The 24372-nt window shown below is 32.2% G+C and overlaps 1 protein-coding gene across 2 annotated transcripts; it reads left to right on the forward strand.

The window, feature by feature from the left end:
• The first annotated feature begins 1408 nt into the window (after positions 1-1408).
• LOC139513602 (neuropeptide CCHamide-1 receptor-like) lies at positions 1409-19500 on the forward strand. 2 transcript variants are annotated; one of them, XM_071302255.1, is made up of 4 exons: positions 1409-1470; positions 8042-9029; positions 17538-17658; positions 19214-19500. In XM_071302255.1, exons 2-4 carry the CDS (start codon positions 8181-8183, stop codon positions 19279-19281), a joined length of 1038 nt encoding a protein of 345 aa, XP_071158356.1. In that variant the 5' UTR covers positions 1409-1470; positions 8042-8180; the 3' UTR covers positions 19282-19500. The 2 variants fall into 2 exon arrangements, with proteins under 2 accessions (XP_071158356.1, XP_071158355.1); XM_071302254.1 differs by lacking the exon at positions 1409-1470 and adding an exon at positions 4486-4838.
• Positions 19501-24372: the final 4872 nt, after the last annotated feature.

The following is a 24372-nucleotide window of genomic DNA, read 5'->3' on the forward strand; positions in this document are numbered from 1 at the left end:
GTATAGATTATGCATGGAAACCCCAATTTTCTGCAATAAAGCGTAAACTACACCATAGAATTTTGAGATAACATATGAGAAGATAGCTTTAATAGTATGCTTTCAGTTAAGAAAAAGAAAAAATCGGGTCACCAGACCTGTTTTCTTGTTACATAATAAAATAGAGAAATTCCTAACACATTCTATTGTAAAAATACCTTAATCTGAATTATCTGCCCTTGCATTTGAGTTGCCTCCCCTTATGTGGCAAAGTTGGAAAAAAATTGTTCAAACAAAAAATTTCTGTTTTTTGTAAAATACAATCATAAATATGATAAAACATGTCATTTTCTATGTAGAAGTGGAATTTCTTACACATGAATTATCTACTTCTCTAAAAATTTGCACATTCTATTAAAGATCTAGACCTTGCTTTCTGGTATTTCCAAACCCAAGATGGAGGAAGACACCCTATCTACCTTAATACTCAATACATCAACTTCAATGTTTGAAAATGATAATAATAAAAATGAACACGTTACAACAGTTTTGGGTTTGACGGCTTCAAATCCATATTTTTTTTTTACTTTTCAAGCATTTGTAAAACTTTTTTCTGTAAAAACCCAATCAAAATTTTTTTAAAACAAAATCGGTGACCTATGATTATGTCTGTTCGTTGGCAGCAGCATATCAATTTTCTAAAAACAAAATATAATTCGGTTTATACATTTAAATCTAGGTAATTCCAAGGAAGTTTTTTATCAGCATTTACGTCAGTCTTATATTATATAAAACAGCACTGTAAAAAAATATCAGATAACATTAGATTACACACACACAAATCTATGGATGCTACTTAACCAATGAAATAAAAGATCATACGTTTGTCAAGATGATTTCCTGGAAGTTCTATTGATTTCAGGGAATATGTCAAAATGTTTAAACTTGTGCACGTTACTTCAGCAGACCAATATTTGTTATAAGTAATTTGTTTATGTAAAATGTACCGTTATATACAGACATCAGTTAAAATGTCCAAACTGAAAGCATAAGGGCTTACTAAGAGTTCATTACAAGTGTCATCCGTCACAATAACAGTTGAAGCGTTAAAGATTTCATAAAAGAGACAGCAACCCAACAACATAAATAGCTAACTCATTTGTAAATCATCACAACAAAACTAAAACATGTTTCTTTATCACTTGTCATGGTCTAAATCGCCTTTTAAAACTAGGGGAAACATGATTTCAAATGACAGATATTACATTTACTATCATATAAATGTGACAATTCTATATCAGGCTGTTACGTGTACATGTAACTTCCGACGGAATTCCGTCAGTAGTGTAGAAAACATCTTTTTCACCACCACACTGGTTAAAAGTATGTTATTTTTATACATTTTAAGTGATTAATAAGATAAAATATAATAATAATCAATAGTAAGATATTGAATATGACACGAAGTGGTATCGAATAATAGCTGAGGAGGTCAGTTAAATTAATACTTTATCTTTTACAAAACGTATAAAGACGTTGAGTGAGTGAAATATACCTCCATTCTATAGATCATATATTGTTGTTTTATTCACGTACAATAGCAAATATGTCATGCATATTGTGGTCGATAATAAATAATTAACTAGAGATGTCAAAAATTTAGACTTGCAACGATACAATAAGTAGGTCCTGCATATTGGGTCGACTCAGTATCTTAGGGGAGGGGGAATTTTACTTGCTATAGACCATCTAAAGATCCACCAAAGAGCTGTTTCAAAATACTTTATTGTACATTGAGCATGGGATCCCCCTACATGAGGATAGAAGTTATCGCCACAATTAATGGACGCGTATCTATACATCCCACAAAGCCTTACTAACACCTTTATGATGGGGAAAGTCAGGGTTTTCATATCTATATATACCAAGATCTAGAGTTATAAAAGTCTTTGAAATAAATCAAGAAACTAGTCAATAAATACAGAATGTTTTAAAGTTTTACTGGTAGAACACTAACAGGAAGTCGTCATGAAACGAAACTTGGCGGGTGTGTTAAGTTTTGATAGTCGATACAATTTAGTGGTTTTCAAATGTTCAGATGGGACCTTACGTTGGTATATGAAATGATTTTTACCACTTGTTTCTCCAGTAAACATTATGAGATAAATTTGGTTTAGAAACAGAAATTTGACACATCATTTTTCTTTGAAAGATTTTGGTTATCAAAATGTTGTTAGTTCCCTTTGTCAAGCTCAACAAAACTTGGCAATGCAGACCCTAACAAGGATAACGCTGCCGGTCTCATGAACTACTCAGTAATTTTTTATCTTTCTTCAACACTTGCATACTTAAAAATTTGACAACATTCTAAAGAATGTTCTAACTGAAATATTATGGTCATTGAATGAAAACCATTAGTATAATATACATGTTGGCTACATCACTGGCTGTTTTGTCTTATTTGCTATGTTGTTATATTTTAACTTGCTCAAACATAAAAGGATGGATAGTTTTTTATGGAACGCCATGACTGCCTTATGTTGATGATCAGCATTATATATGCAGTGGTCACACCATTATATGCAGTGCTCACAACAATATATGCAGTGCTCACAACATTATATACAGTGCTCAAGACATTATATGCAGTGCTCACAACATTATATGCAGTGCTTACAACATTATATGCAGTGGTCCCAACATTATATGCAGTGCTCACAACATTATACGCAGTGGTCCCAACATTATATGCAGTGGTCCCAACAATATATGCAGTGCTCACAACATTATATACAATGCTCACAACATTATATGCAGTGCTCACAACATTAAATGCAGTGCTCACAACATTTTACGCAGTGGTCCCAACATTATATGCAGTGCTCACAACATTATATGCAGCGGTCATCTCAATTCCTCATTTCCTCAGAATGAACTTACCATAAATTAATAAAATAATGTCTGTCCAATTTGCAGACAATAGCAGTCGTTATCTTTTTCTGATAAAGTTTTCAATCGAATTGCCTTGATAACATGACTTCAACAGCGGTTTCAATTTGTTTGCGGGGCATTATCAATTATATCTGTATTCGGTATTTTCCGATAAAAAAATCCGAAGTTTACCGAATCTGAATCCCCACCACCATCACATAGATCAATCATTATCATCACCATCACTGATCATCAGTTTTAGGTCTTTCCGTGGAAAGACCTATTGATTTTGTTCTGAATTTTTTTTTCTCTTCCGCCTAATTTTTTTCTTGCGTAGTTTTGTTGTTTCATAAGATGTCGCTAAGATATTTGGAATATGATATCGTATAGTATATACGCTTTTAAAATTGACAACCGCGTAACCAAATACTTTACGTTGTAAGAGTTATCTCCCCAAACACTGTTTTTCTTGTAACCACTACTCCTTCGCAACTGTAAAAGATTACGACAAATTTATTTTACCAAATTGCTCGTTACATCTTCAGAATTAGGTTATTCATTTGGACCGAAGCTTTCCGGAGACTCCATATGAGAGTTATTTCCCCTTATGCATTTGATATTATCAATATCCGTTTCTAACTGGTAAACAATAAGTGATAGAGACCTAGGGTCTTTTGATTAAAGGTCCTTGGTTAAAAGAAATGAAAATTAGGTCAAGGTCAAGGACATATTCTAAATTTTGATTTTGGCTTATTTTCACTTATTTTCATAAAACGTATAACATATCGACAAATTATTTTTACTAAATTGTTAGTTGTGACATGTCGTAACTTATGAATTTTGGTTGAAAGGATGCGTAGACAATAAATGGGAGTTTTCGCCCCTTTTACATTTAGAATTATGCATAAAGTGATATAACTCAACTATACATATTAAGGACCTAGGGTATTTTGATTTAAGGTCGTTGGTTTGTGACCTTGAAATTGAGGTCAAGGTCATAGGTTAATAGGACGTTCTAGATTTTTACCTTTGCTCTAAATTCATATTTTACATCATAAAGCCGTTGGAACTGACATTTTAGACTGATTTTTATTATTTTAATATCAAAATATACCTTTACTGGTGGAAAGACCTTCACTTTTAATTTCTTAATATTTTGTTTTCGTGTTTTAATGTTTGTTAATATTTTTTTTTATATTTTAACTCCTTTTTATCTGTTCTTGATATAATACCCATACGATTTTATAATAACAGTAGTTGACATATGATGCCCCCCTCCCCCGCCCATTTTATGTTTGGAAAATAAGAATAGAGGGTGATCATATTTGCTAGATGTATAGAGAAGGGTTGAGATCTGACAAAACATGTTTAACCCCGTCGCATTTTTTGTAACTGCTCAAATTCGGGAACCTCGAGCTTTTGTTAGTCCTGTGTGGGTTTTTTTTAAGTTGCACGAAATAATAGAAATAGCGTAAAGCAAGCAAGAATAAATCACTAGACATAACATACAAATATCAAATATTCCACAATTCTCATCAAAAAGGGTAACTCTCATATTATAACCGACATATCCACTTTAGTGTAAGTGCTGTATTATCGATCACACAAATTATGTTGGGTAATTATCTAATTTTGGTGTCTATTTATGTAATTATTGTATAATAATAAGAACTTTTGTTAATTTATTACAAAAATGTTGTGCCAATTTTTAATAGCATATCACAGATAAAATTCTTCACGAGTTAGCAAAAACCTGAAGATATGATAAAACATGTAAATGAAGTATATTGCACGCCGGTGTTTTCTTTTCTGGGAGGATGCAAACACTGATAAAAATACGTCAGAGATGATTCTTATCAGATTTCAAAATTTAACATTATATAAATGGTCGAATCGAAAAATGTGAACACATAGCAGAAGTTAGGAAGGTAAGACATGTTATTTTATTATATCTTATTAAATAATGGTTTGATATTGTTCATGTGTTTTTGCAAAGATAAAACGAACAAGATGATCTAACCTTTGAAGTTTTTATGAAACTTTAATGGGGAACAGATTAGGAACCTCACTTATTCTTGGTAAAAAATATGGTTTATTGAGAATAAAGATATAATCGAAGCTATAAATAACCCGTGACTCTTTAATTTCCCTAGCAAGCTCACAGTTTGTTTTTGTACGCGTGTAATCATCTATGGCACATGCTGTAAAGAGTTTCCACTATCTTGACACATACCGAATATCAGTACATTCCCCCTTTCATCCTAAATTCATTTGTTGGTTTCTTATTTACATTTTTCTTTAAAAGTATTTTGCACTTGAACTGATTTTTTTTTGGCACAGCCAGTCATTTTCAAAAGAGGTATTTAGCCTTACTGGAAATTTTTATAAACTCCGTTGTCTAGTCATTTCACTCGTTGAACTTATTGTGACGCCGCCCTAAACATTAATGTGGACAGTGTTCTACTTGCAAATATTCCCATATATATACCTTCTCAATTTATTTCCTAATGTTATATGCAAAAAGCAAGCAGGGGGTGATAGTACACCGTTGGAAATCTGGGTCATGAATTTTGAGATACAGTTAAGTAATTTGGTCTAGTGAAAAATTGCAAACAATTAGTGTGTGTCAAGCTGTCAAACTGAACTCAAGTCCCCTCAACATAAGGTTTGAAGCAGATAAAGTCATCAATGCAAAAATGATTTCTTATTTTTTTAACAGCAAGTTTCATTAAGATAATGTTAATGTCAGCTTTTCCCTAATTTCGGGACCTTTATTTGTTGACAGATTATTTGATTATGTTGATGGTTTGATTGACTGCCGTTGACATTTTAATCACTTTAATGCATGATTGTTGAAATGATGTGGAACAAAACATTTTGTGCAATTAATTGCAGTCGATTGCTTACGCAGTTGGGAATTATGCAGTCCTTCTACTATTGTGCATTAAAAATTAAAACATGGAAGTTGAGACCACAAATTATCATTGCATAACAGTTATAGTTCTGTGCTTGTTATGACCTTATTGTGTTGTTCTCTGTTTGTGCACTGTCATTATTGTCATAATATGTTATTTTATTTTGCTATAGCATTATGTTTGCTACTGCAATAAAATATTCATATATTCATTCATTAACAACAAGGGATGACTGGATTTCATGTGTCGTCAACAGCAATGGATTACTGGACTATACTTGACATTAACATTATATTAAAAATTCCCTTCAGAACTATTTTTCTCGTAAATGTTACAGCAATCATATGCCTGTAATTTTATTGGAGTAAATAGTAAACGATTGTAACCTGTTTCCAAATCAGAAAACATAAATCTGGCCATTGTTTTTCTTTTTATACCCCCGCTTTGAAAAAAGGGGGGTATACTGTTTTACCTCTGTCTGTCCTTCCGTCAGTCCATCAGTCCGTCAGTCCGTCAGTCTGTCAGTCAGTCCGTCCGTCCCAAGAATATTTTTCGTCACATTTTTCTCAGGAACTACACTACCAGGATTTCTGAAATTTGGTTTCAGGCTTGATATAAGTCAGCTATACTGTGTGATGCGTTTTCAGATTCATCACTCGACAACTTCCTGTTTACCGAACACTTGTATCATTTTTACACCTGATAGCCAAGTTGAAACATTTTCGTCACATTTTTCTCAAGAACTGCACTGCCAGGATTTCTGATATTTGGTTTCAGACTTGATATAAGTCAGCTATACCATGTGATGCGTTTTCAGATTCATCACTCGACATCTTCCTGTTTACCGAACACTTGTATTATTTTACACATGATAACCAAGTTGAAAATTTTTGTCACATTTTTCTCAGGAACTACAATACAAGGATTTTTGAAATTTGGTTTCAGGGTTTATATTAGTCTGCAATACTGTGTGATGCGTTTTCAGATTCATCACTCGACAACTTCCTGTTTACCGAACACTTGTATGATTTTACATATGATAGCCAAGTTGAAAATTTTCGTCACATTTTTCTCAGGTATTACTATACAAGGATTTCTGAAATTTGGTTTCAGGAGTCAGCTATACCGTGTAATGCGTTTTCAGATTCATCACTCAACAACTTCCTGTTTACCGAACACTTGCATATTTTTACACTTAAAATTATCCACTTGCGGCGGGGGTATCATCAGTGAGCAGTAGCTCGCAGTTTCACTTGTTTGAATTGTGTCTCATTTTGTCATATCTGGGTCTTGTATAGATAACTATACGGTATGATTTTTCGTTAATGAAGGCATTAAGTTCATCTATAATGTATAGATAACTTTGAGGTACGGTTTTGCATTATTGAAGGCCTTACGAAGTCCTACAGCTGTTTACATTTTCTTCCTTTGGTTTCTGGTTAATAGCGTCTCATTCGCAATCAGACCTCATTTCGTTTTGCATGAGTCGTAAACTTTCTCACAGACAAGTATTAGTATGAAAAAGAGCCGACGTGGTGGCCACACTTAATAATATTTTTGTTTGCCCAAACCCTACCCAAAGGTTGAAATTGTAGGTAGGTAGTTAGACATTTGTTTTTTGTTCGACAAAGAGAAATTAAAGCGTCAAATGTGTTTAAGTCTCCATGCCTATCTGAATAAAAGAACAACTTTTCCACATCAGGACAATAAAAGATTTTGAGTAGGCAGCTATTTTTTGGGTAGGTAGGGTTAGGGCAAACACATTAATATTTTCATGGCCTGTGGTATACACGAGCGAGACAACAAGCCAACGAAAATGATTTGTTAGAGGGAAGTATAAGTCTACAACAAAAGAAAGGTGTCTACTCAATATGTCATGCAGAGTTGATGTTATGTCTCTTAGTAAAACAATTTAGTGCTCTGTTCTTTACTTCAAGAGCACAACTCAAAAAAGAGCTAGGAAGTTTCCGCTTCATAAATAGTATCGTCCAAAACCCAATTGTAGATTGTGAAATACAACAGTTGATTATGCACATATATATGTTTACAAATTTTGGAGATAAATTATAATTAATTCGCTGATTATCAACCATGCCTGAATAAACTGAAAGCTAACATTAATCAATCGATCATACACGCGCGAAAATGTTATAAAGCAAAAAGTACGTTAAATAATAGCAATGCTTTAACGAACAAATGCTTATTATACATTTCAGGTTACTGAATATGAAAGATATGCGATTTTCTTCAAACCATTGTCAATGCGTAGTTTATCATAACAGCCATTTATGTGTTTAATTGACGTTTAAAGGAGAAGTAAAGGAGGCTTTTGTGTTTTAACCGTTCTATAAGAAAATGATGTCGAACGTCACCGACTTGATCAATAATTATACGGATTATTTTGGACCATTTCAGACTGGATTATTTGGAACTTGGTTAATTATTATAATTATAGCTTCAATAATAGGAAATGTGATGGTTATAATTGTTATACTTCGAGACAGTAACATGAGAGCAGCTAAAAATGGCACCAATTTATTTTTATTCAACTTAGCTATTTCTGATATGATGGTCGGAATTTGCATGGCACCGGTGTCTTTGAATACACTTATTTACGAAAAATGGCAGTTTTCACAATGGTTTTGTAGTATGAATAGTTTTCTAAATTCTGTATTTTTGTCGTTATCCATTCATACTCTAATGTATATTAGCATCCACAAATATTTCTCATTGAAAAGGCACTCAAATGGAGACCGAACATTTATTTCTCGAAAAATATGTGTGTTAATGATAGTTGCAGCTTGGTTATGGGGGATCATGTTAGGTGTCGCTGCGGTTTCTGGACTCAGTAAAGCAGTCTATGGACAAAAGAAACTTCAATGTGGTCCGATGTACCCATATTTCAACATCCCAAAAGATTCAATTCTGTTTTTCGCTAATTTTACAATAAATCTCGTGCTACCAATTGTGATCATGGGAATTACATACAGAAAAATATTTACAATTCTCCATCAGTCTGCTATTTTCCGACGGAATTCCGCCAGTAGCACAGAAGATATTTTTTCTGATGACAAACGTGTTATTATCACTCTGATTCTTGTGTTGGGAGTATTCATTGTGTGCTGGTTACCTTATGTTGTTTACATATTCTTGGCTTTGATGTTAGAGGACAAAAATGATATTCCATCATACATAAATCCGTTGGTAAGTAAGCTATGTAATGATAATTGTGTAAATAAAAAAAACAATGGCACCCGAACAACAAATAGAACACTCTAATGACATCTATATGTCAACATTCCGATTTCCTTGATAGACAATTGTCCTAATTATACATGTTATTAACGGTGCGATTCTTAAGAGCGCTTTTACTATGTGCAACGTTTTAAAAAGCTGTTGAGAAGTACAAAGATTGATATATATATATATAATTTTTTATGAGAATTTCTATGAAGATATAAAAAAAGATGTGGTTTGATTGCTAATGAGACAACCATTATCAATGAAATAGCATTATTAAGACAAAAGTTTTTCGGATCATCATTTTGGTTTCTATATATATATATACTTATTGTACATATTGTAGTAATTCACACGTTTTGTAATTTTAGGTAAACAAATTCCCTTATTTACGAAGGCCCGTTTATTATTATATTGGAATTAAATAACTCTACTTGATATCAACCGATATTCAATTCACATTCGTTATGAAACTTATAACTCTCAATACATTTTTTATCACATATGAACGTTACAATATCTACTCAATCTTCTTTGAATGTTATTTTTAAATCTTTGTATTGAAGAAGAAACACAAGATATAAGTGCTATTGCATTAGCATGGTGTACTGACACAAGAAAAGCTTGTTGGATCTAAATTATTGCTTATCATTATATGAAAACTTCACAAGTACTTCAAGTACAAAACTTCACAAATACTTCACGTACATACGTGTTGCTGCTTCAATGGCTCTTGTATTATTATGTTTTACGAAAGCTCACACAGTTTAAATTTTGAAAACCAGAATTCAACTAATAAATTTGAAAAGCAGATTCGATACGCAATATACATATATTTTAACATTATAAAGTAGTCAAAAGAGGAAAGCTTTTTAGAGATACAGTTTTCAACAAACTTAGTCCTAACATTAAATTAACCATTAAACCTGTCAATTGTATAATATCGAATGAGATAAACAATCAATTTGACCTTTATTACAAATAGTGTCGGGTTCAGTATCTTTTCAAATGGGAATGAGGTCTTACGAATAACATAGGATTTCAACCTTCTATAAAGCGTCTATAATAGGGAATGTCAAACAATAAAACCAAAATGTATATTGCAATGGAAGGCTTTATTTAAACGTATGTCTAACTTATTAAAGCTATAATAAATTTACAGCTACTTTTACAAAGCTAAATGAGTAAAAAAAAATATGGAGAATGTGTCCATGGGACACAAATGATGCCTCCGCTTGCATATAACATTATAAAGGGACATAACTCAAGAACAGTAAAATGGAGGCTACCTAAATTATTAGTTTATGATCTGAATTTATTGGTAATAACCGTTGTGTTTAATTTTCATAACATTTGAGTTAGGCAAATTCAAGTTCAGAGATTTCAGCAATTTATCCATTTGTAAAGGGACATACCTCTAGATCTGTTTGAGTGAATTCATTAAATTCAAATTTGATCTGTGTTATGTGGTAATTAATAAGCTTTGGTATACATTTGTAGGTTTAATAACATTTGATTGAGGCAAACTAAAGTAAGAGAAAGGAAACGAAAAATTCAGCATTTTTTTTTTCAATTTGTAAAGGGACAAAACTGTAGAACGACTAAAGTAACGCCACCAAAATTTAATGACTTTGATCTGTATATTGTGTTAATACGCATTGTGTATAAGTTTTATAACATTTGATTGAGGCTATCTTAACTAAAAAAAAACGGAAACAAAAAAAATCATTTAAAATTAATTTTTTTTCAATTGCAAAGGGGCATAACTCTATAACAGTTAAAGTGATGCCACCAACATTCAAACTTGATATTTTAAGTGGAAATAACCACTGTGTATAAGTTTCATAACATTTATATGAGGCAAACTTATGTTGGAGAACTGGTACCAACTTTGGGACGGACAAAGGTAAAGTTTAATGCCCCTTCCGCTACTGTGGGGGCATACAGATATATTTATCGTGTTGGTATTAATTCAGACACTTGGATTGTTGGTCTCAGAACGGAAATGACTTATTGGTTTTAGCAAGGGACATTTGATTCGGTGGGCTTAATACGGAAACTTGAATTATTGATTTCTGTTCGAATAATTGACCTGTTGGTTCTAGAACTGTTCTAAGTAGAACTGTCAGAATCAGTTGTAGGTAGAACTGACTAAATCAGGGTAGAACTGACTAAATCAGTTCTAGATAGAACTGTCAGGATCAGTTCTAGGGTAGAACTGTTTAAAACTGTTTTAGGTTAGGTAGAACTGTCCAAATCAGTTTTAACCGTAGAACTGTCAGCAAAACTGACTAAATCAGTCAGGACTGTAGAAACAGTTTCTTAAAACTTATAAATCAATTCTAGCCGTAGAATTTATAAATCAATTTTAGCCGTAGGATTTATAAATCCATTCTAGCCGTAGAAGTTATAAATCAATTCTAGCCGCAGAACTGTTCTAGAAGTAGAACTGTCTAAAACTGTTCTAGGGTAGAACTGTCAGGATCAGTTCTAGGTAGAACTGTCCAAATCAGTTCTAGGTAGAACTGACCAAATCAGTTCTAGGTAGAACTGTCCAAATCAGTTCTAGGTAGAACTGACCAAATCAGTTCTAGGTTAGAACTGTTCTAGCTAGAACTGACTAAAAGGTGTCAGGCTGACAGTTCTACGTACTGTCCTAGAACAGTTCTCCTGACATATTCTGACAGATTTAATGAGAGGTTAGAAGTGATTTCCACTGTAAGGCCATTTGCATTGCTCGGAAGGACACAAGACTTAATGTTCTCATAACGGACGCTTGACGCATTGGTCTCAGTACCAACACTTGGATGTGTATGTCTCTATACGGATTACTTAATTGTTTATCTCAGCAATGTACAACAGATTGTCTGAGGGCTTAAACTTGACTTGTTGAATTTCAGTACGGATTCTGATTCTGAATGGACAATGAAGCACTATGTTATCGGGGTTGTAAATATATGAGTCGGGGTTGTAAATACAATATTATTGATATATATATATCCCCTCTACGTAAAGAAATGTCATAGATTACGTTATAATTACAATTTCCACTAGTTAGAATTGTATTTATTTAAAAAATACATTTCAATGGTATGACTTTAAATAGTTTTATAATAGTATCAACTTATTTCGAGTATACAATTTTTGGAAAAAGAATAGTAGTCTCAGTCTTTCGAAACTGCAATTACCTTTATTGATAACATTTTGTTTGTGTAAATTGATAACATTTATTTTATATTAATACTGATCAGCATTATATTTGCCTTGACATTTTAACAAAACGACGTCCTACATTGTATATCATTAGTGCAAACATCTCTAAATAAATCATTCATCAAGTACAACTAAAATAATAATAAACAAACAAGAATAAAGAAGTTATTTAAAATAGAACTAAGAAACAAATTCATTTTACTATATCCCCAAACTGCGCACAATCTATATTTATGTAAATTTACCTTTTACCGATGTTATGAGGGGACGAAATATGGTCTACATAGAATTTAAATAATACCTTTTTTTTCTCCTTTTTTTTTTTTTAATATTACACGGTTTCTTTATGAATACAGTCTTGTAGCTGCTCATCGTATTAGCTACACAGATCTCTTCATATTTCTCTTGGTATATAACAGTATTTACATCGACTTTTAATTTTAGAGCATTACTAAATGTTTTCCTCCATTTTTTCCTCATTAGCTGCATTGGTATGTATCGTGTACATATAAACTGCATTAGTCATATTGTTTATTTTTTCATACTCTGTAATACCGATTAAACTCAATTAAATGCCTTTGCCCGTTTTGATTCACTGCCTATTAAAAAATGACATTTCCCGCTGGCTATCCGATGGAAGTATTTTTTGTTTTATTCCCAATTTTGCTAAAATCAGTATGGAACAAATGGGGCCCTTTATAGCTTGCTGTTCGGTGTGAGCCAAGGCTCCGTGTTGAAGGCCGTACCTTGACCTATAGTGGTTTACTTTTATAAATTGTTATTTGGATGGAGAGTTGTCTCATTGGCACTCATACCACATCTTCCAATATCTATTTAATCTATTTGTGAACCTATATATATGTATAACTAAGTGTGGTTCTAAAATTGAGGCTATTATTCTACATGCTTTTGATTTTACGTAACATCTCTATATTGAAAGAAAAACTTAAATAAATAATAATAAAAATGATAATAAACCAGCTGTATTAAGATTCGGCATAGTATATAAAACAAGGAAATAACATAAGGTCTGATGTGTTTTTGAGCGACATAAAGGGCATGTATAAATTATATCAAAAACAACACCTGAAGCATGCACTAAGTGACATAAAAATACAAACTGAAGCCCTATAATTAAACAGGGTAGTTATAATTAGATTTATCAAATTTAATTTGATTCGATTTAATGTACAATCTTTCACTACAATTTAGTTATGTAAATTAATGAATACAATTTATAAAAAATCAATAAACATGTTACGCAAACGTCTAATTTTAAGGGATGGGATCGTTGTTCTTACAAGTGAATAATTCACCTTACATATTATTAAAGTTCTTTATATTTATAGTACGGTGACCGAGTAATGAAAAGTCGCTTATTTAAAGAGTTTAATTGTCAGTCGGACTATACGACTATAAATCACAGTATTGGTAGATCAAAGGTTAAACTTTACATTTTAACTTATCGTCAAAAAATCGTACGGTGCAATTTTTGTAAAATGGACTTTGAAGTACTTTAGTTTACTTTAAAGAAAAATCGACTTTGAAAAGTTTTGAGGTCTACATTGTAAAAGAACATCCGTGATATAATTTCTGTTATTATTTACATTGTTGCAACACCTTATTTTAACGATTTCAAATAAAGTTTAGCAAAATTAATCAGTTATTGAAGAGTTTTGGTAAAAGTTTAACAGTACGAAAATTTTGCAATTAATAGAGCACGTTTCAATTCAATTTCATCATTTGTTTTTATGGAGAATGTAAAATAGTTAACATTAATATGATTTTTCATACCTTTATTAAACAACACTATCACATTCATTTATCTCAGAAGCAATATTTCAACAATTCAAGCCAGACACAAGGCTTAACGCCTAATATGACGGAGCTATCCAAAGCTCATAAACAGCCCCTTTATAGATACACATAAGCAACAGGGATATGCTGCATCACCTATATTCAAATACTGGGATATATTTCTTGAAGTTGTAGAAAATCTGCTGTCAAATGTTAGAGCAGAACGAAAATTTAATTGGTCACTTGATTTGAGATCGTCATCTCAAATGTTTCCTTTTTCTTTGGTAAACAACCTTGCTGTGACCAATAACTCAAGGTGGATGCCAGTTTACATACTCGATATGCTTCAATTTCCTGAGAATATTCGATCAGGTTTTATAAATGGCGACTTTGCTATTAGATAGACTCCTTGACATTTTAACAGTATATATATGGACCGACACTGCAACAGAAAAGACCGTTATAAAAGAATCAAAGGGATCAGGTGGCATTTTAGGCTTAACAAATCAAAAGTCTGCGATTGTTTTATAAACTCATCACAGATAACAGGATAAAATTTTGAATCTACGCCATACAGATGGACACTTACTAGACATGTTCTAGCATCCCTTAGTCGTGTAATGCTTGAAAGGGCTGCAATTGAAATAATGCAAATCATTCACTCGAGGAAACAAACCAACAGCAATACAAAGAGATGAAGAACATGTTATTGCCATTGTGTATGATCTAGTAAGTGAAACCATGACTGATCCTTTTGATGTTAATTCTCATCCTCATCTTATCAATATTCCTCTGGAATGCATACTACAAGAAACATTCAAGATTCTTTGCTCGCAGCTGTCGAGGGAGGCTTGAACATGTCTAGACATTTCATCACTAGTACTTTTTCTGTAGTTCAGTCAAAGAGTTTTTATAGTCCAATATCAAAGTCAAAATGTTTGAAAACCTGACCACAAAAACAAAACCTTAAATGCAAATCGGGGGACATAATTTCAGGTCACATAAATCCAGAATCTATATTTAGACGTGCACTAATTTTGACAAACTGTAGAGATGATGTTACAATAGAAAAAGTGTTGTCGCACCCTGTAGGTCTCATTCCAGTTTCTAATTTTCACGATGACGTCATAATGAGAAAATCATGCAAGTCTGATTTGTTGAAGCAATTCGAATCCAAAGTTTCTTGTGCACTTTCACTACCTTCCTTTGGGCCATCACTCACAACTTACATCAGATATGGTATTGAATTGGTTCAATGTACTCGTGTTAAGAAAGACAAATTATTCGGTAACCTTGCAGCTGAATATTATAAGAATATGTTCAAATGCTTTTATATAGCGCTTTTGACCACTACGACATGAAAAACTCTATAATTTCTTCTGAGAGGAAACGCCGCACAAAGACTACAGCTGCCTCCAAAGAGTATCATATTATTAAAGGGAAGTATTCCTGACTGGAAGAAGTTTCTTTCTGTTAATAAAACAAACAAGTTATCCGGAATTTCTTTGGTACAGTTTTATTCTTCAGAACAAATCCCCTTTGATTCCACCTGATTGTGAGCTTTACTTAGCCGGAACGGTTGTAAATCCCGAAATTGTCAAAGTTATTTCAACCAACACTGTTAAAGACTGTCGTAACTTGATAAGCGCTCAAGATGAAGCCGATGCTCGTATGATACTTAATGTATTATACTTTGACACGAAGTTTAGAGAAATGGCGACAGAACATGTACAAGCACACGGACCTATGATACGGATGTGATTGTTCCGTGTGCTCACTACTACAAACATATGACCATTAGAAACGAGTTGTGGATGCAGAAGGAGGACATTTGCAGTGTAAAGGATGAACGAAAGTTTTTACTCATTCACCAACAATGTGCCTGCCTTTCCCCAACAATACTTTGAAGGACACGCACTATTTTAGTGGTTGCAGAGCTTCGGTAGAACTGACAAAGATGAAACCCTTATTTGGACAAGACAGTTAATTTCAAAGCTATATATGATTCTAAAACTCTCTTAATCATTCCATCATGATATGAATAAAATCCGCGTCAAGTTTAGTCAGATTACCTCTCTGTGAAACGGCACTGAAATAGCATGTTTTACAAACTTCGTTTTAAACTACAATTTGGACCGCATCGATCACACATTACTAAACCCCTATTTCGTCACCTTTAAAATACGGTTGACGAGAGTTAAATTATTCATTACAACCTGTGTATTCTAAAGTGCATATGTCAGTAGAATTCTTGCAAGATCTTCTGTTTTCATGTAAGGGAAAATCTCCATGTAAAAAGTCATGTGTTTGTTCACAAAAAGACCTTACATGTACGGAGCTTTGCTCCTACAAAGGATAAGAATTATGCAGAAGTTGCCAATCATGTTCCTTGACAGATGAACCAGAAGATACTCCTGGATGAATTTTGTTGTGTGGATCTCTTAGTTTAGATTTTTTTCAATTGTAACTGTTTTCGAGGTCTTGAGTGGTTTTTGGTTATTATAAATTACATAATGAACTTTAACAAATTACGCCTTCAAGATATTAGTCTTCAAGTAAAAACAATTTTGATCGTTTATTGCTGAGGTTGAAGGTCACCCGGCAAGGTAACTACTGTATCTTTTACAAAATATGTGTTGGTCTTGGATAACAGAACAAATATTTGAAAAACGCCAATTTTCAGAACAAATCGACCAACTTAATCCTTTTTTTTTTTTTTTTTTACATTTTCAAGATAATTCATTGCTAGTACATTTGGAAAAACATGTCTGTATCTGAAATTTAACAAAACTTGCTGTATATATCTTCAAATGAAAATAAAGAAGAAAAAATGAAACAGAATTTGATCTTTGACCTTATTTTATGCAAAACTTATACCACATTTCTTTTTGACGACATCAATATTTCAAAAGTACTCATTTTTCCGAATCCAATGATATATACTATAGCCATATAGTATGTTTGACAATTAAATCTAAAAAAATATTGTGTCTGGTCTCCGTACTATTAGTCGTATAGTTCTTTTTGATTTTGATTTATATAATGGTATTACATTATCTGTAAAAATACCACGTTAAATGGTCAAGTTATATGAAATAAATGTGTGGAAAATGGTAAATTTAGTAAATTTGTAAGAAAGCAACCAATTCGCTCTAAGAGATTCTTTACTATAAATGTGTTCCATGTGTTGATTAGAATTCAGTGGATAATCAGTATCAATATCTACAAGTTTAACAATCTCATCACATAATATTTTACCTGACTGTATATATCAAAACCAGCTTTCTCCTAAAATGTTTTTGTTCACAACTGCAATAGCTTGGAATTTATCAGATTTTTCACACATACAGTTAAATTTAAACTAATCAACTAACTGCATAAATTGCTACCACTATTCAAACTGAAAGTACTGGAAATATGTAATTAAATTAATGTCTAATAAATATGTACATCTTTTTTCAGGCTTACTGTTCTGGTTTTACAAACAGTATATGTAACCCGGTTATATACGCCTTCCGATTTAAGGATTTCAGAAAAGGATACAAACATATTTTACAAAGGTCGTCCTGTATGAGTGCCAGAGGTAAATGTTGTGTAAACATTAAATAAAAAAAAAAAAAAAAATGCACATTTCTAGGGAAACTATAAAAGGCCCCAAAATTACAATTTAAACGAGAAATCGAACGACCTGATTAATATATTTTTTTTTACAAAAAAAACCAAATATGTAATACAGCAACAAATGCCAACCACTGAACGGTAGGCTCCTGAATAGGGATAGGCACATGCATACATAATGTGGCGGTGTTAAACATGATAGCGGGATCCCCCTCCCAATAAACAACCCCTAAACTAGGACAGTTGTGTAACAGTGTTGTATAAGAACGAACTATAAAAATCAGTTGAAAAATGCTTAACTCATTTGAAGGATACATATAAAAATACATCTAACAAAAACAGTGTGGATGTGGCCGGGTACTTCCAAACAACATAAAGACCCTTAGTAGAGTGCTCGCAGTTACTGACAGCTAGTTCAAAGCCAATAACAACTAATAAAAAAATCATGCATCTTAAACTAAATTTTCAATCAGTACACATCCAACTCCCAACATCAAATGGATCAAGTGGAAAGACGTCATGAACAGTCACAGTAAAACATGACCTTGTGCAATGCACAGATACAAGAATCGACAGATTGATATCCATGGAAGTGCATATGTATATAACAATTATATATGGTTTGCTTTTGATTATCTAAAAAAAATATCAATATTAATAAAATCAATATTCAATGATCTAATTACAGTGTTAATTTGGTAACTTTTTAGAAAAAAATTTATTTCAAGGATCGACAAGTGTACCAGGATCGTTTCTAAATTTTCAGACACGGTAAACAACATCTCCATAAAACTTAGGATGCGCTGTTAAGTTTAAAAGCAAGTACAAGGTACAACCAAGCTTCAGAACCAAATCTTTATGTATGGAATAACCGTTTCACAAATGATATCGGATATGTTCCTTACGTCGTAACTACAATTCCCTTCCCTTCATGAATGTGACCTACCGAATAAGACCATTTACCGGATTTGTTATCACATAAGCAACACGACTGGTGCCGCATTTGGAGCAGGATCTACTTACCCTTCCGGAGCACCTGAGATCACCCCTAGTTTTTTAATGGGGTTCGTTGTTTATTCTTTAGTTTTCTATGTTGTGTCGTGTGTGCTGTTGTTTGATTGTCTTTTTCATTTTTAGCCATGGCGTTGTCAGTTTGTTTTAAATTTATGAGTTTGACTGTCCCTTTGGTATCTTTCGTCCCTCTTTTATGTCTATGAAAGAATTTAAAAAAAGTTTAAAGTAATTTGTGGTAACATCTAAAACGTCACAACAGACACGTGCATAGCGAACGAGTTGTTAAATTAAAAACACCGTAAGATTGTGCTAAGGGACATCACTATCCAAAAAAAAAAAAGAGAGAAAAAATAACAATAGGGAACAACAAATCGTCCCCTTTGTCGTAAATTTTAATGTGGAGGTTCTCATGTAAGATAAAACGTTTATTATTTTAGTCTTATTTGTAGCTAATGACCATTTAAAAAGATTATATTATACTGATTTGGTTATTTATGTGCTTTCAGATTTAAGAATGATTGAACTGCAGGAATCTCGAAGACCCTCACAGAACTTGATATGTGTAGGAACGTAACTGCCATAAAAGAATAAAGTTATAGACGAAATGGACTTTATCATTTTCTTTACAATTAATGTAATAGAAAAACAAATAGTTATCACTGAAATTTGAATCTTGCTATATTTATATTTTCTTTCGCTTATTAAATCTAAACAGGTGGTGACAAAACCATGACCAGAGATCACAGATTCAATTGTAAAATAAACTCAAATTATAATTATTTAGAAAGTAGTATATATACATGTATCATTATTAAAGAATTTTAGTCAATGACTATATAAGAAAGTATACGCGACTTGTTTTGTTATTAAACCGTCAGCAGCACAAATAGAAAAATTATAAATACTGGTTTTCGCAGCCAACATTTCAAAACTAATCATTTATCTAATATTGACTGATATTTTTGAAGCAGTGCTATTTGATAGCGTTATCTGATAAACTTTTCTGTGATTTATTTAACAAAGATAATCAGTGACATAATAAACATCTGTAGCATGTTATGATGAGTAAGACATGTTATCAAGCTGTTGGCTGTTTTAATTTTACATAATGACGACTGTGTTTTGCCTTCTTCACATAACGATGTATGTTTCAGATACACTTACAAGCCAAAGGTCAAACACATCTTGTGCAGTACAAATTCTTCCCAGTTTTAAATGGTATAATCAGCTACTGTCAGGATTATAACATAAACATTTTTACCGTTCCGTTGGTAGATTTAGAAATAATGATTAAACCAAGGTTCCAACTGCCTCAGGCATTTGATCTTAGAATGTTCTGTTTTGTAAAGAAAGGCAACAGTAGTATACCGCTGTTCAAAATTCATAAATCGATAGAGAAAAAAATATAAATCCGGGTTACAAACTAAAACTGAGGGAAACGTATCAAATATAAGAAAACTACGACACAACACCTTGTAAGTAGGTCCCTATGATCAATTAGCCTTAACATATAGAAAAGCAGTGATGATGTAAACGATACATAAATGTTGTTTTAACGTCCTTCACCAAACAACCTCTCAAAATAAAATATATCCTAAAACAATCGCGAAGAATGAAGTTACAGGCAGTATGTTAACACGCGTTATTTACTTATACATATATTAAGCATTACACAAATTTCTGATTTTCCCTAATTGCTTATTAGTATTTATTCTAAATACGTTCGAAATGTGATGAATGTATAAAGGCAACAGTAGTATACCGCTGTTCAAAACTCATAAATCCCTATATATGAGCCCTTATTCTAAATCCATTAGGTGTATACTTAATCTTAAATAACATGACTTATGTTTTACTTGTTATTCATTATTTGCGTTCAGTTAGCATGGTAAATGAGTACTCTTATACTAGTACTTCAAGTCTTTTTGTTAATTTGGTTTTGTACTGCGTATCAATCTGACGAGTCGAGCCATTTCCAACTGAATTTTTCCCTTTTGATCTTGTGTTGTGCTGATACACCACTGTCATGTGATAGTTATAGGGTTTAGCGATCAGATACATTTTAAACAACTCCGCCACATTCTATATATTTGTCTTGTGATCAACCAGTAGCTTCTAAATAAACTCATCATAGATACCAGGATTAAATTTTGTATATTTACGACAGACGCGCGTTTCGTCTATTAAAGACTCCTCAGTGACGCTCGAATCTAAAAAAAAGTTAAAGTACGAAGAGTAGAGCATTGAGGACCAACATTTCTAAAATTTTTTGCCAAATACAGCTAAGGTAATCTATTCCTGAGCTAGAAAAACCTTAGTATTTCATAAATTCAAAAGTTTTGTAAACAGCTGACTACTTGGCTGGTGATACCCTCGGGGAATGAAAACTCCACCAGCAGTGAAAAAAGGGGCCGGCGATAGTAATGAGACATGCTGGGACATGCTTATTATAAATTGGTTGAGAAGTGCAACAAAAAGTGTTTTTTTACGTAATCATTAGTCTATAATTTAATCGCTTATCAGTGTAGAATCTACAAGACCTGTTATATCTTATAAATTTCATCTCAAATACAGATGATGCAGGTATGTTGCTGCTGACAAACTGGAGCCTCATACACTCCAGTTTTCTTTACTGTATTTATCAAATAATAGATTATCTTTCCTATATGTACCACACTGATTCAGATAATTATTTTAAGTATAAATATCACTGAAATCTTCGAGTAAGCAATCAGCGGAAAACGGATATATTTCTGCAAATAAACCCATCATAGATACCAGGACTAAATTTCATATATACGGCAGACGCGCGTTTCGTCTACAAAAGACTCATCAGTAACGCTCGAGATCCAAAAAAGTTTTAAATAAAGCCAAATAAAGTACGAAGTTGAAGGGCATTGAAGCTATTCGCCATTGTATAACTTGTTTTGAAAATGTGTTTACGTACAGTGAACATTTTTAAACGTCCATATTCTTAGCGGACGTGGCTTCGTATTTATGCATTCGGCATCTTCAGTATAATCAAATTAAAATACGCATGAAAAACATATATTAACTGTGTTACTGGCTCATTCTTTAATCTGCCATACATTGATTTCTAAACGATTATGACACGAAGACAGGTACATATCGTCTATTTACAGATAAGCAATAACTCATTTAGCAGATTATGTAATGTTGGCAAGTGTGCACCGTTCAACAATATTAATTATGGTTGTATCCATTAAATTGTACATCGATTTGGTTTTTGAAGTAGGTAAAAATATTTCTTTGCGATAGATTCTAAACCAATGAATTTTTCATATCTTTGTGAGATGTAAAAAGACTGCTCATCAAGATATGGCAACTTTTTATTTAATACTTGCAAAATCCAACTTGATAACAAAGAAAAAAGACAATTTGAATTGTTGACGAAAACAAAAACAAATATAACGTACAAGAAAATGAAGGCTTTTTAATTATATATGATATAGCGGCATCTTAGTTTGTCAATTCGTTTTAATCATGCAGTGTTCGTTATCTTTGGGGCATTACAATTAATGAATGGGTTATACTGAGTCTCTTAAATACTCGAGTTACAAATATTTTATAATATGAGGAAGGCGCTACCTTAAATGCCAGCTTTATACATGTACATGTTTATGATATACCTATAAGCTGTATTGCTAACTATTAAATAAATATTTAGACAATGTCCTATATATATTGATTGGTTGTTGGTTGTTTAACGTCCAGTGCCAAATATTTCATGCATGTTCAGAACGAATGTCCCAGGCTACCATTAACATATTGTTTATGTCTAAAATAAAATTATAATTTCAGAGGGAAAATGTTTAGGGAACGATCATTGAACTTGAAAGGCAGGAGGGGTTATGGTATTTTCCCTAAAAAAATATCCTGATTCCCAAATTGATGAATAAAAAATCTGTTCAAGCAGAGGACAAAAAAAATATTTTGAATTCAAACCTTCACCAAAAATGATTTAATCTTTCAGATATGCAAAATAAATTTAACTTTTATATATCTAAAAACATTTAAAACTTCCCAAACCGCACAGATAAGTCTGTACACAGTAGTTTTTTAAGGTGATAATGGCCGTATTTGCCAATTTGTTATAATAAACCTTAATACTATTGTTAAATTTTGACTAAATAGTTTAATTGATAGCGCTGAAAGGCTTCGGTGAAAACAATCTGACTCGAATGAAAAAACATTTGTATTCCTGATCATCTTCATTTTGTGAGTCTTATGTATTCAGAGTCAGTTTTATGTCCTTTCTTGCATATATTCTTTTTTTTTTGTTACATGTACATGATGTACTGTAGATTACTTTTCAAGTTTTTATATGACAGCAGAATAAAATTGAGAATGGAAATGGGAAATACAAGCATGTCAAAAAATTTCTTTCGAGTAATGCTTAATCATGTCATAGTTGTTTTCGAGAAGACACATTTGGTTTCCACACAATAACTTGAGTATAAGTGAATGGATCTCTATGAAATTTTACTAGAAGGATCAATACACGAAAGGAAGATTAGAATTGATTTTTTTTCAAAATTTTTGGTTTTTCTTCCAAAATTTAACTTAATTGTATTGATTTTACTGGTCTAGTATATATAGATGCAAAAAATACTGATTTGGCACGAGATGCACACAAAATAGTGTGTTTTAAATATTTTATCTGTAATTGGTGCATTTTTCCTATGATGTTTACTTCTTGATAATGTCGACGTGAGTATCATGATAAAGAAAATATATTTGGTAAGTATATATATATATTCACAATTGATATGCGCCAGTGCGCTGCAAAAGGATCTTCTTTCTCTTTAATTACCAAAATTGCACATGTTTTTCTCTCTCACAGAAACACATGAGTTATTTGGTAAATAAAACACTTGTCATTGGTTGAAACTTTCAGTAATAAAAATTTAGTTTAGCCTGTTTGAATGTTTCACTTATTGTGTGAAAATGTTAACAGAAAATGTACAAAACACTTGATAAAATTGCATTATCTGTAGAATTATTGATAACTTTCCTCACTACATATTCACAAAGACATATAACTAACATATTGTCCATGCTATTCTGATCTGAGTTTTTATTCATACATACATGTATACTGGCATGACTGGTGCTGTTCCAAGTTGTCTTCTTTTTCTGTTTCTTGAGAAGTATTTGTTTAACCTGTTCAGTCACTATAAAGTGTTACAATTCTTATTTAGACACAACACATAAATAGTGACCAAAAAGGTACCTTTTTCACATGAAAGAAGCTAGAAAAAAAATTAAATGTACACATTTTCAATATTTTTGTAGGACTAGTGTATTCTGTGCTTATTTTGTAGACTATCCTTGTTTACAATATAGTTACACCTATTTAATTTTGAGTCCATGTAGAGTAATAGCAAAATGGTTTTGAAATGACCTCCAAACAATCCATGATATTGTAATGAGGTCAGTACCCAAATTCCATACATCATTACATGTATGGTTAATTTCAAATCCTTAAAACTGGAATATAAACAGATGTTTTGTTTTATTTCTTCAAATATTTCAAACAATTTGACATTATTCCACGCTTCAACTATTATATTTGAAGAAAAGGATGCTGGTAACAAATTTAATTTGCTCATTTTAAAAGATGATAATTATATAACTTTACATG

This window comes from Mytilus edulis, chromosome 2 (genome assembly GCF_963676685.1).
Source record: "Mytilus edulis chromosome 2, xbMytEdul2.2, whole genome shotgun sequence".
Taxonomy (NCBI): domain Eukaryota; kingdom Metazoa; phylum Mollusca; class Bivalvia; order Mytilida; family Mytilidae; genus Mytilus; species Mytilus edulis.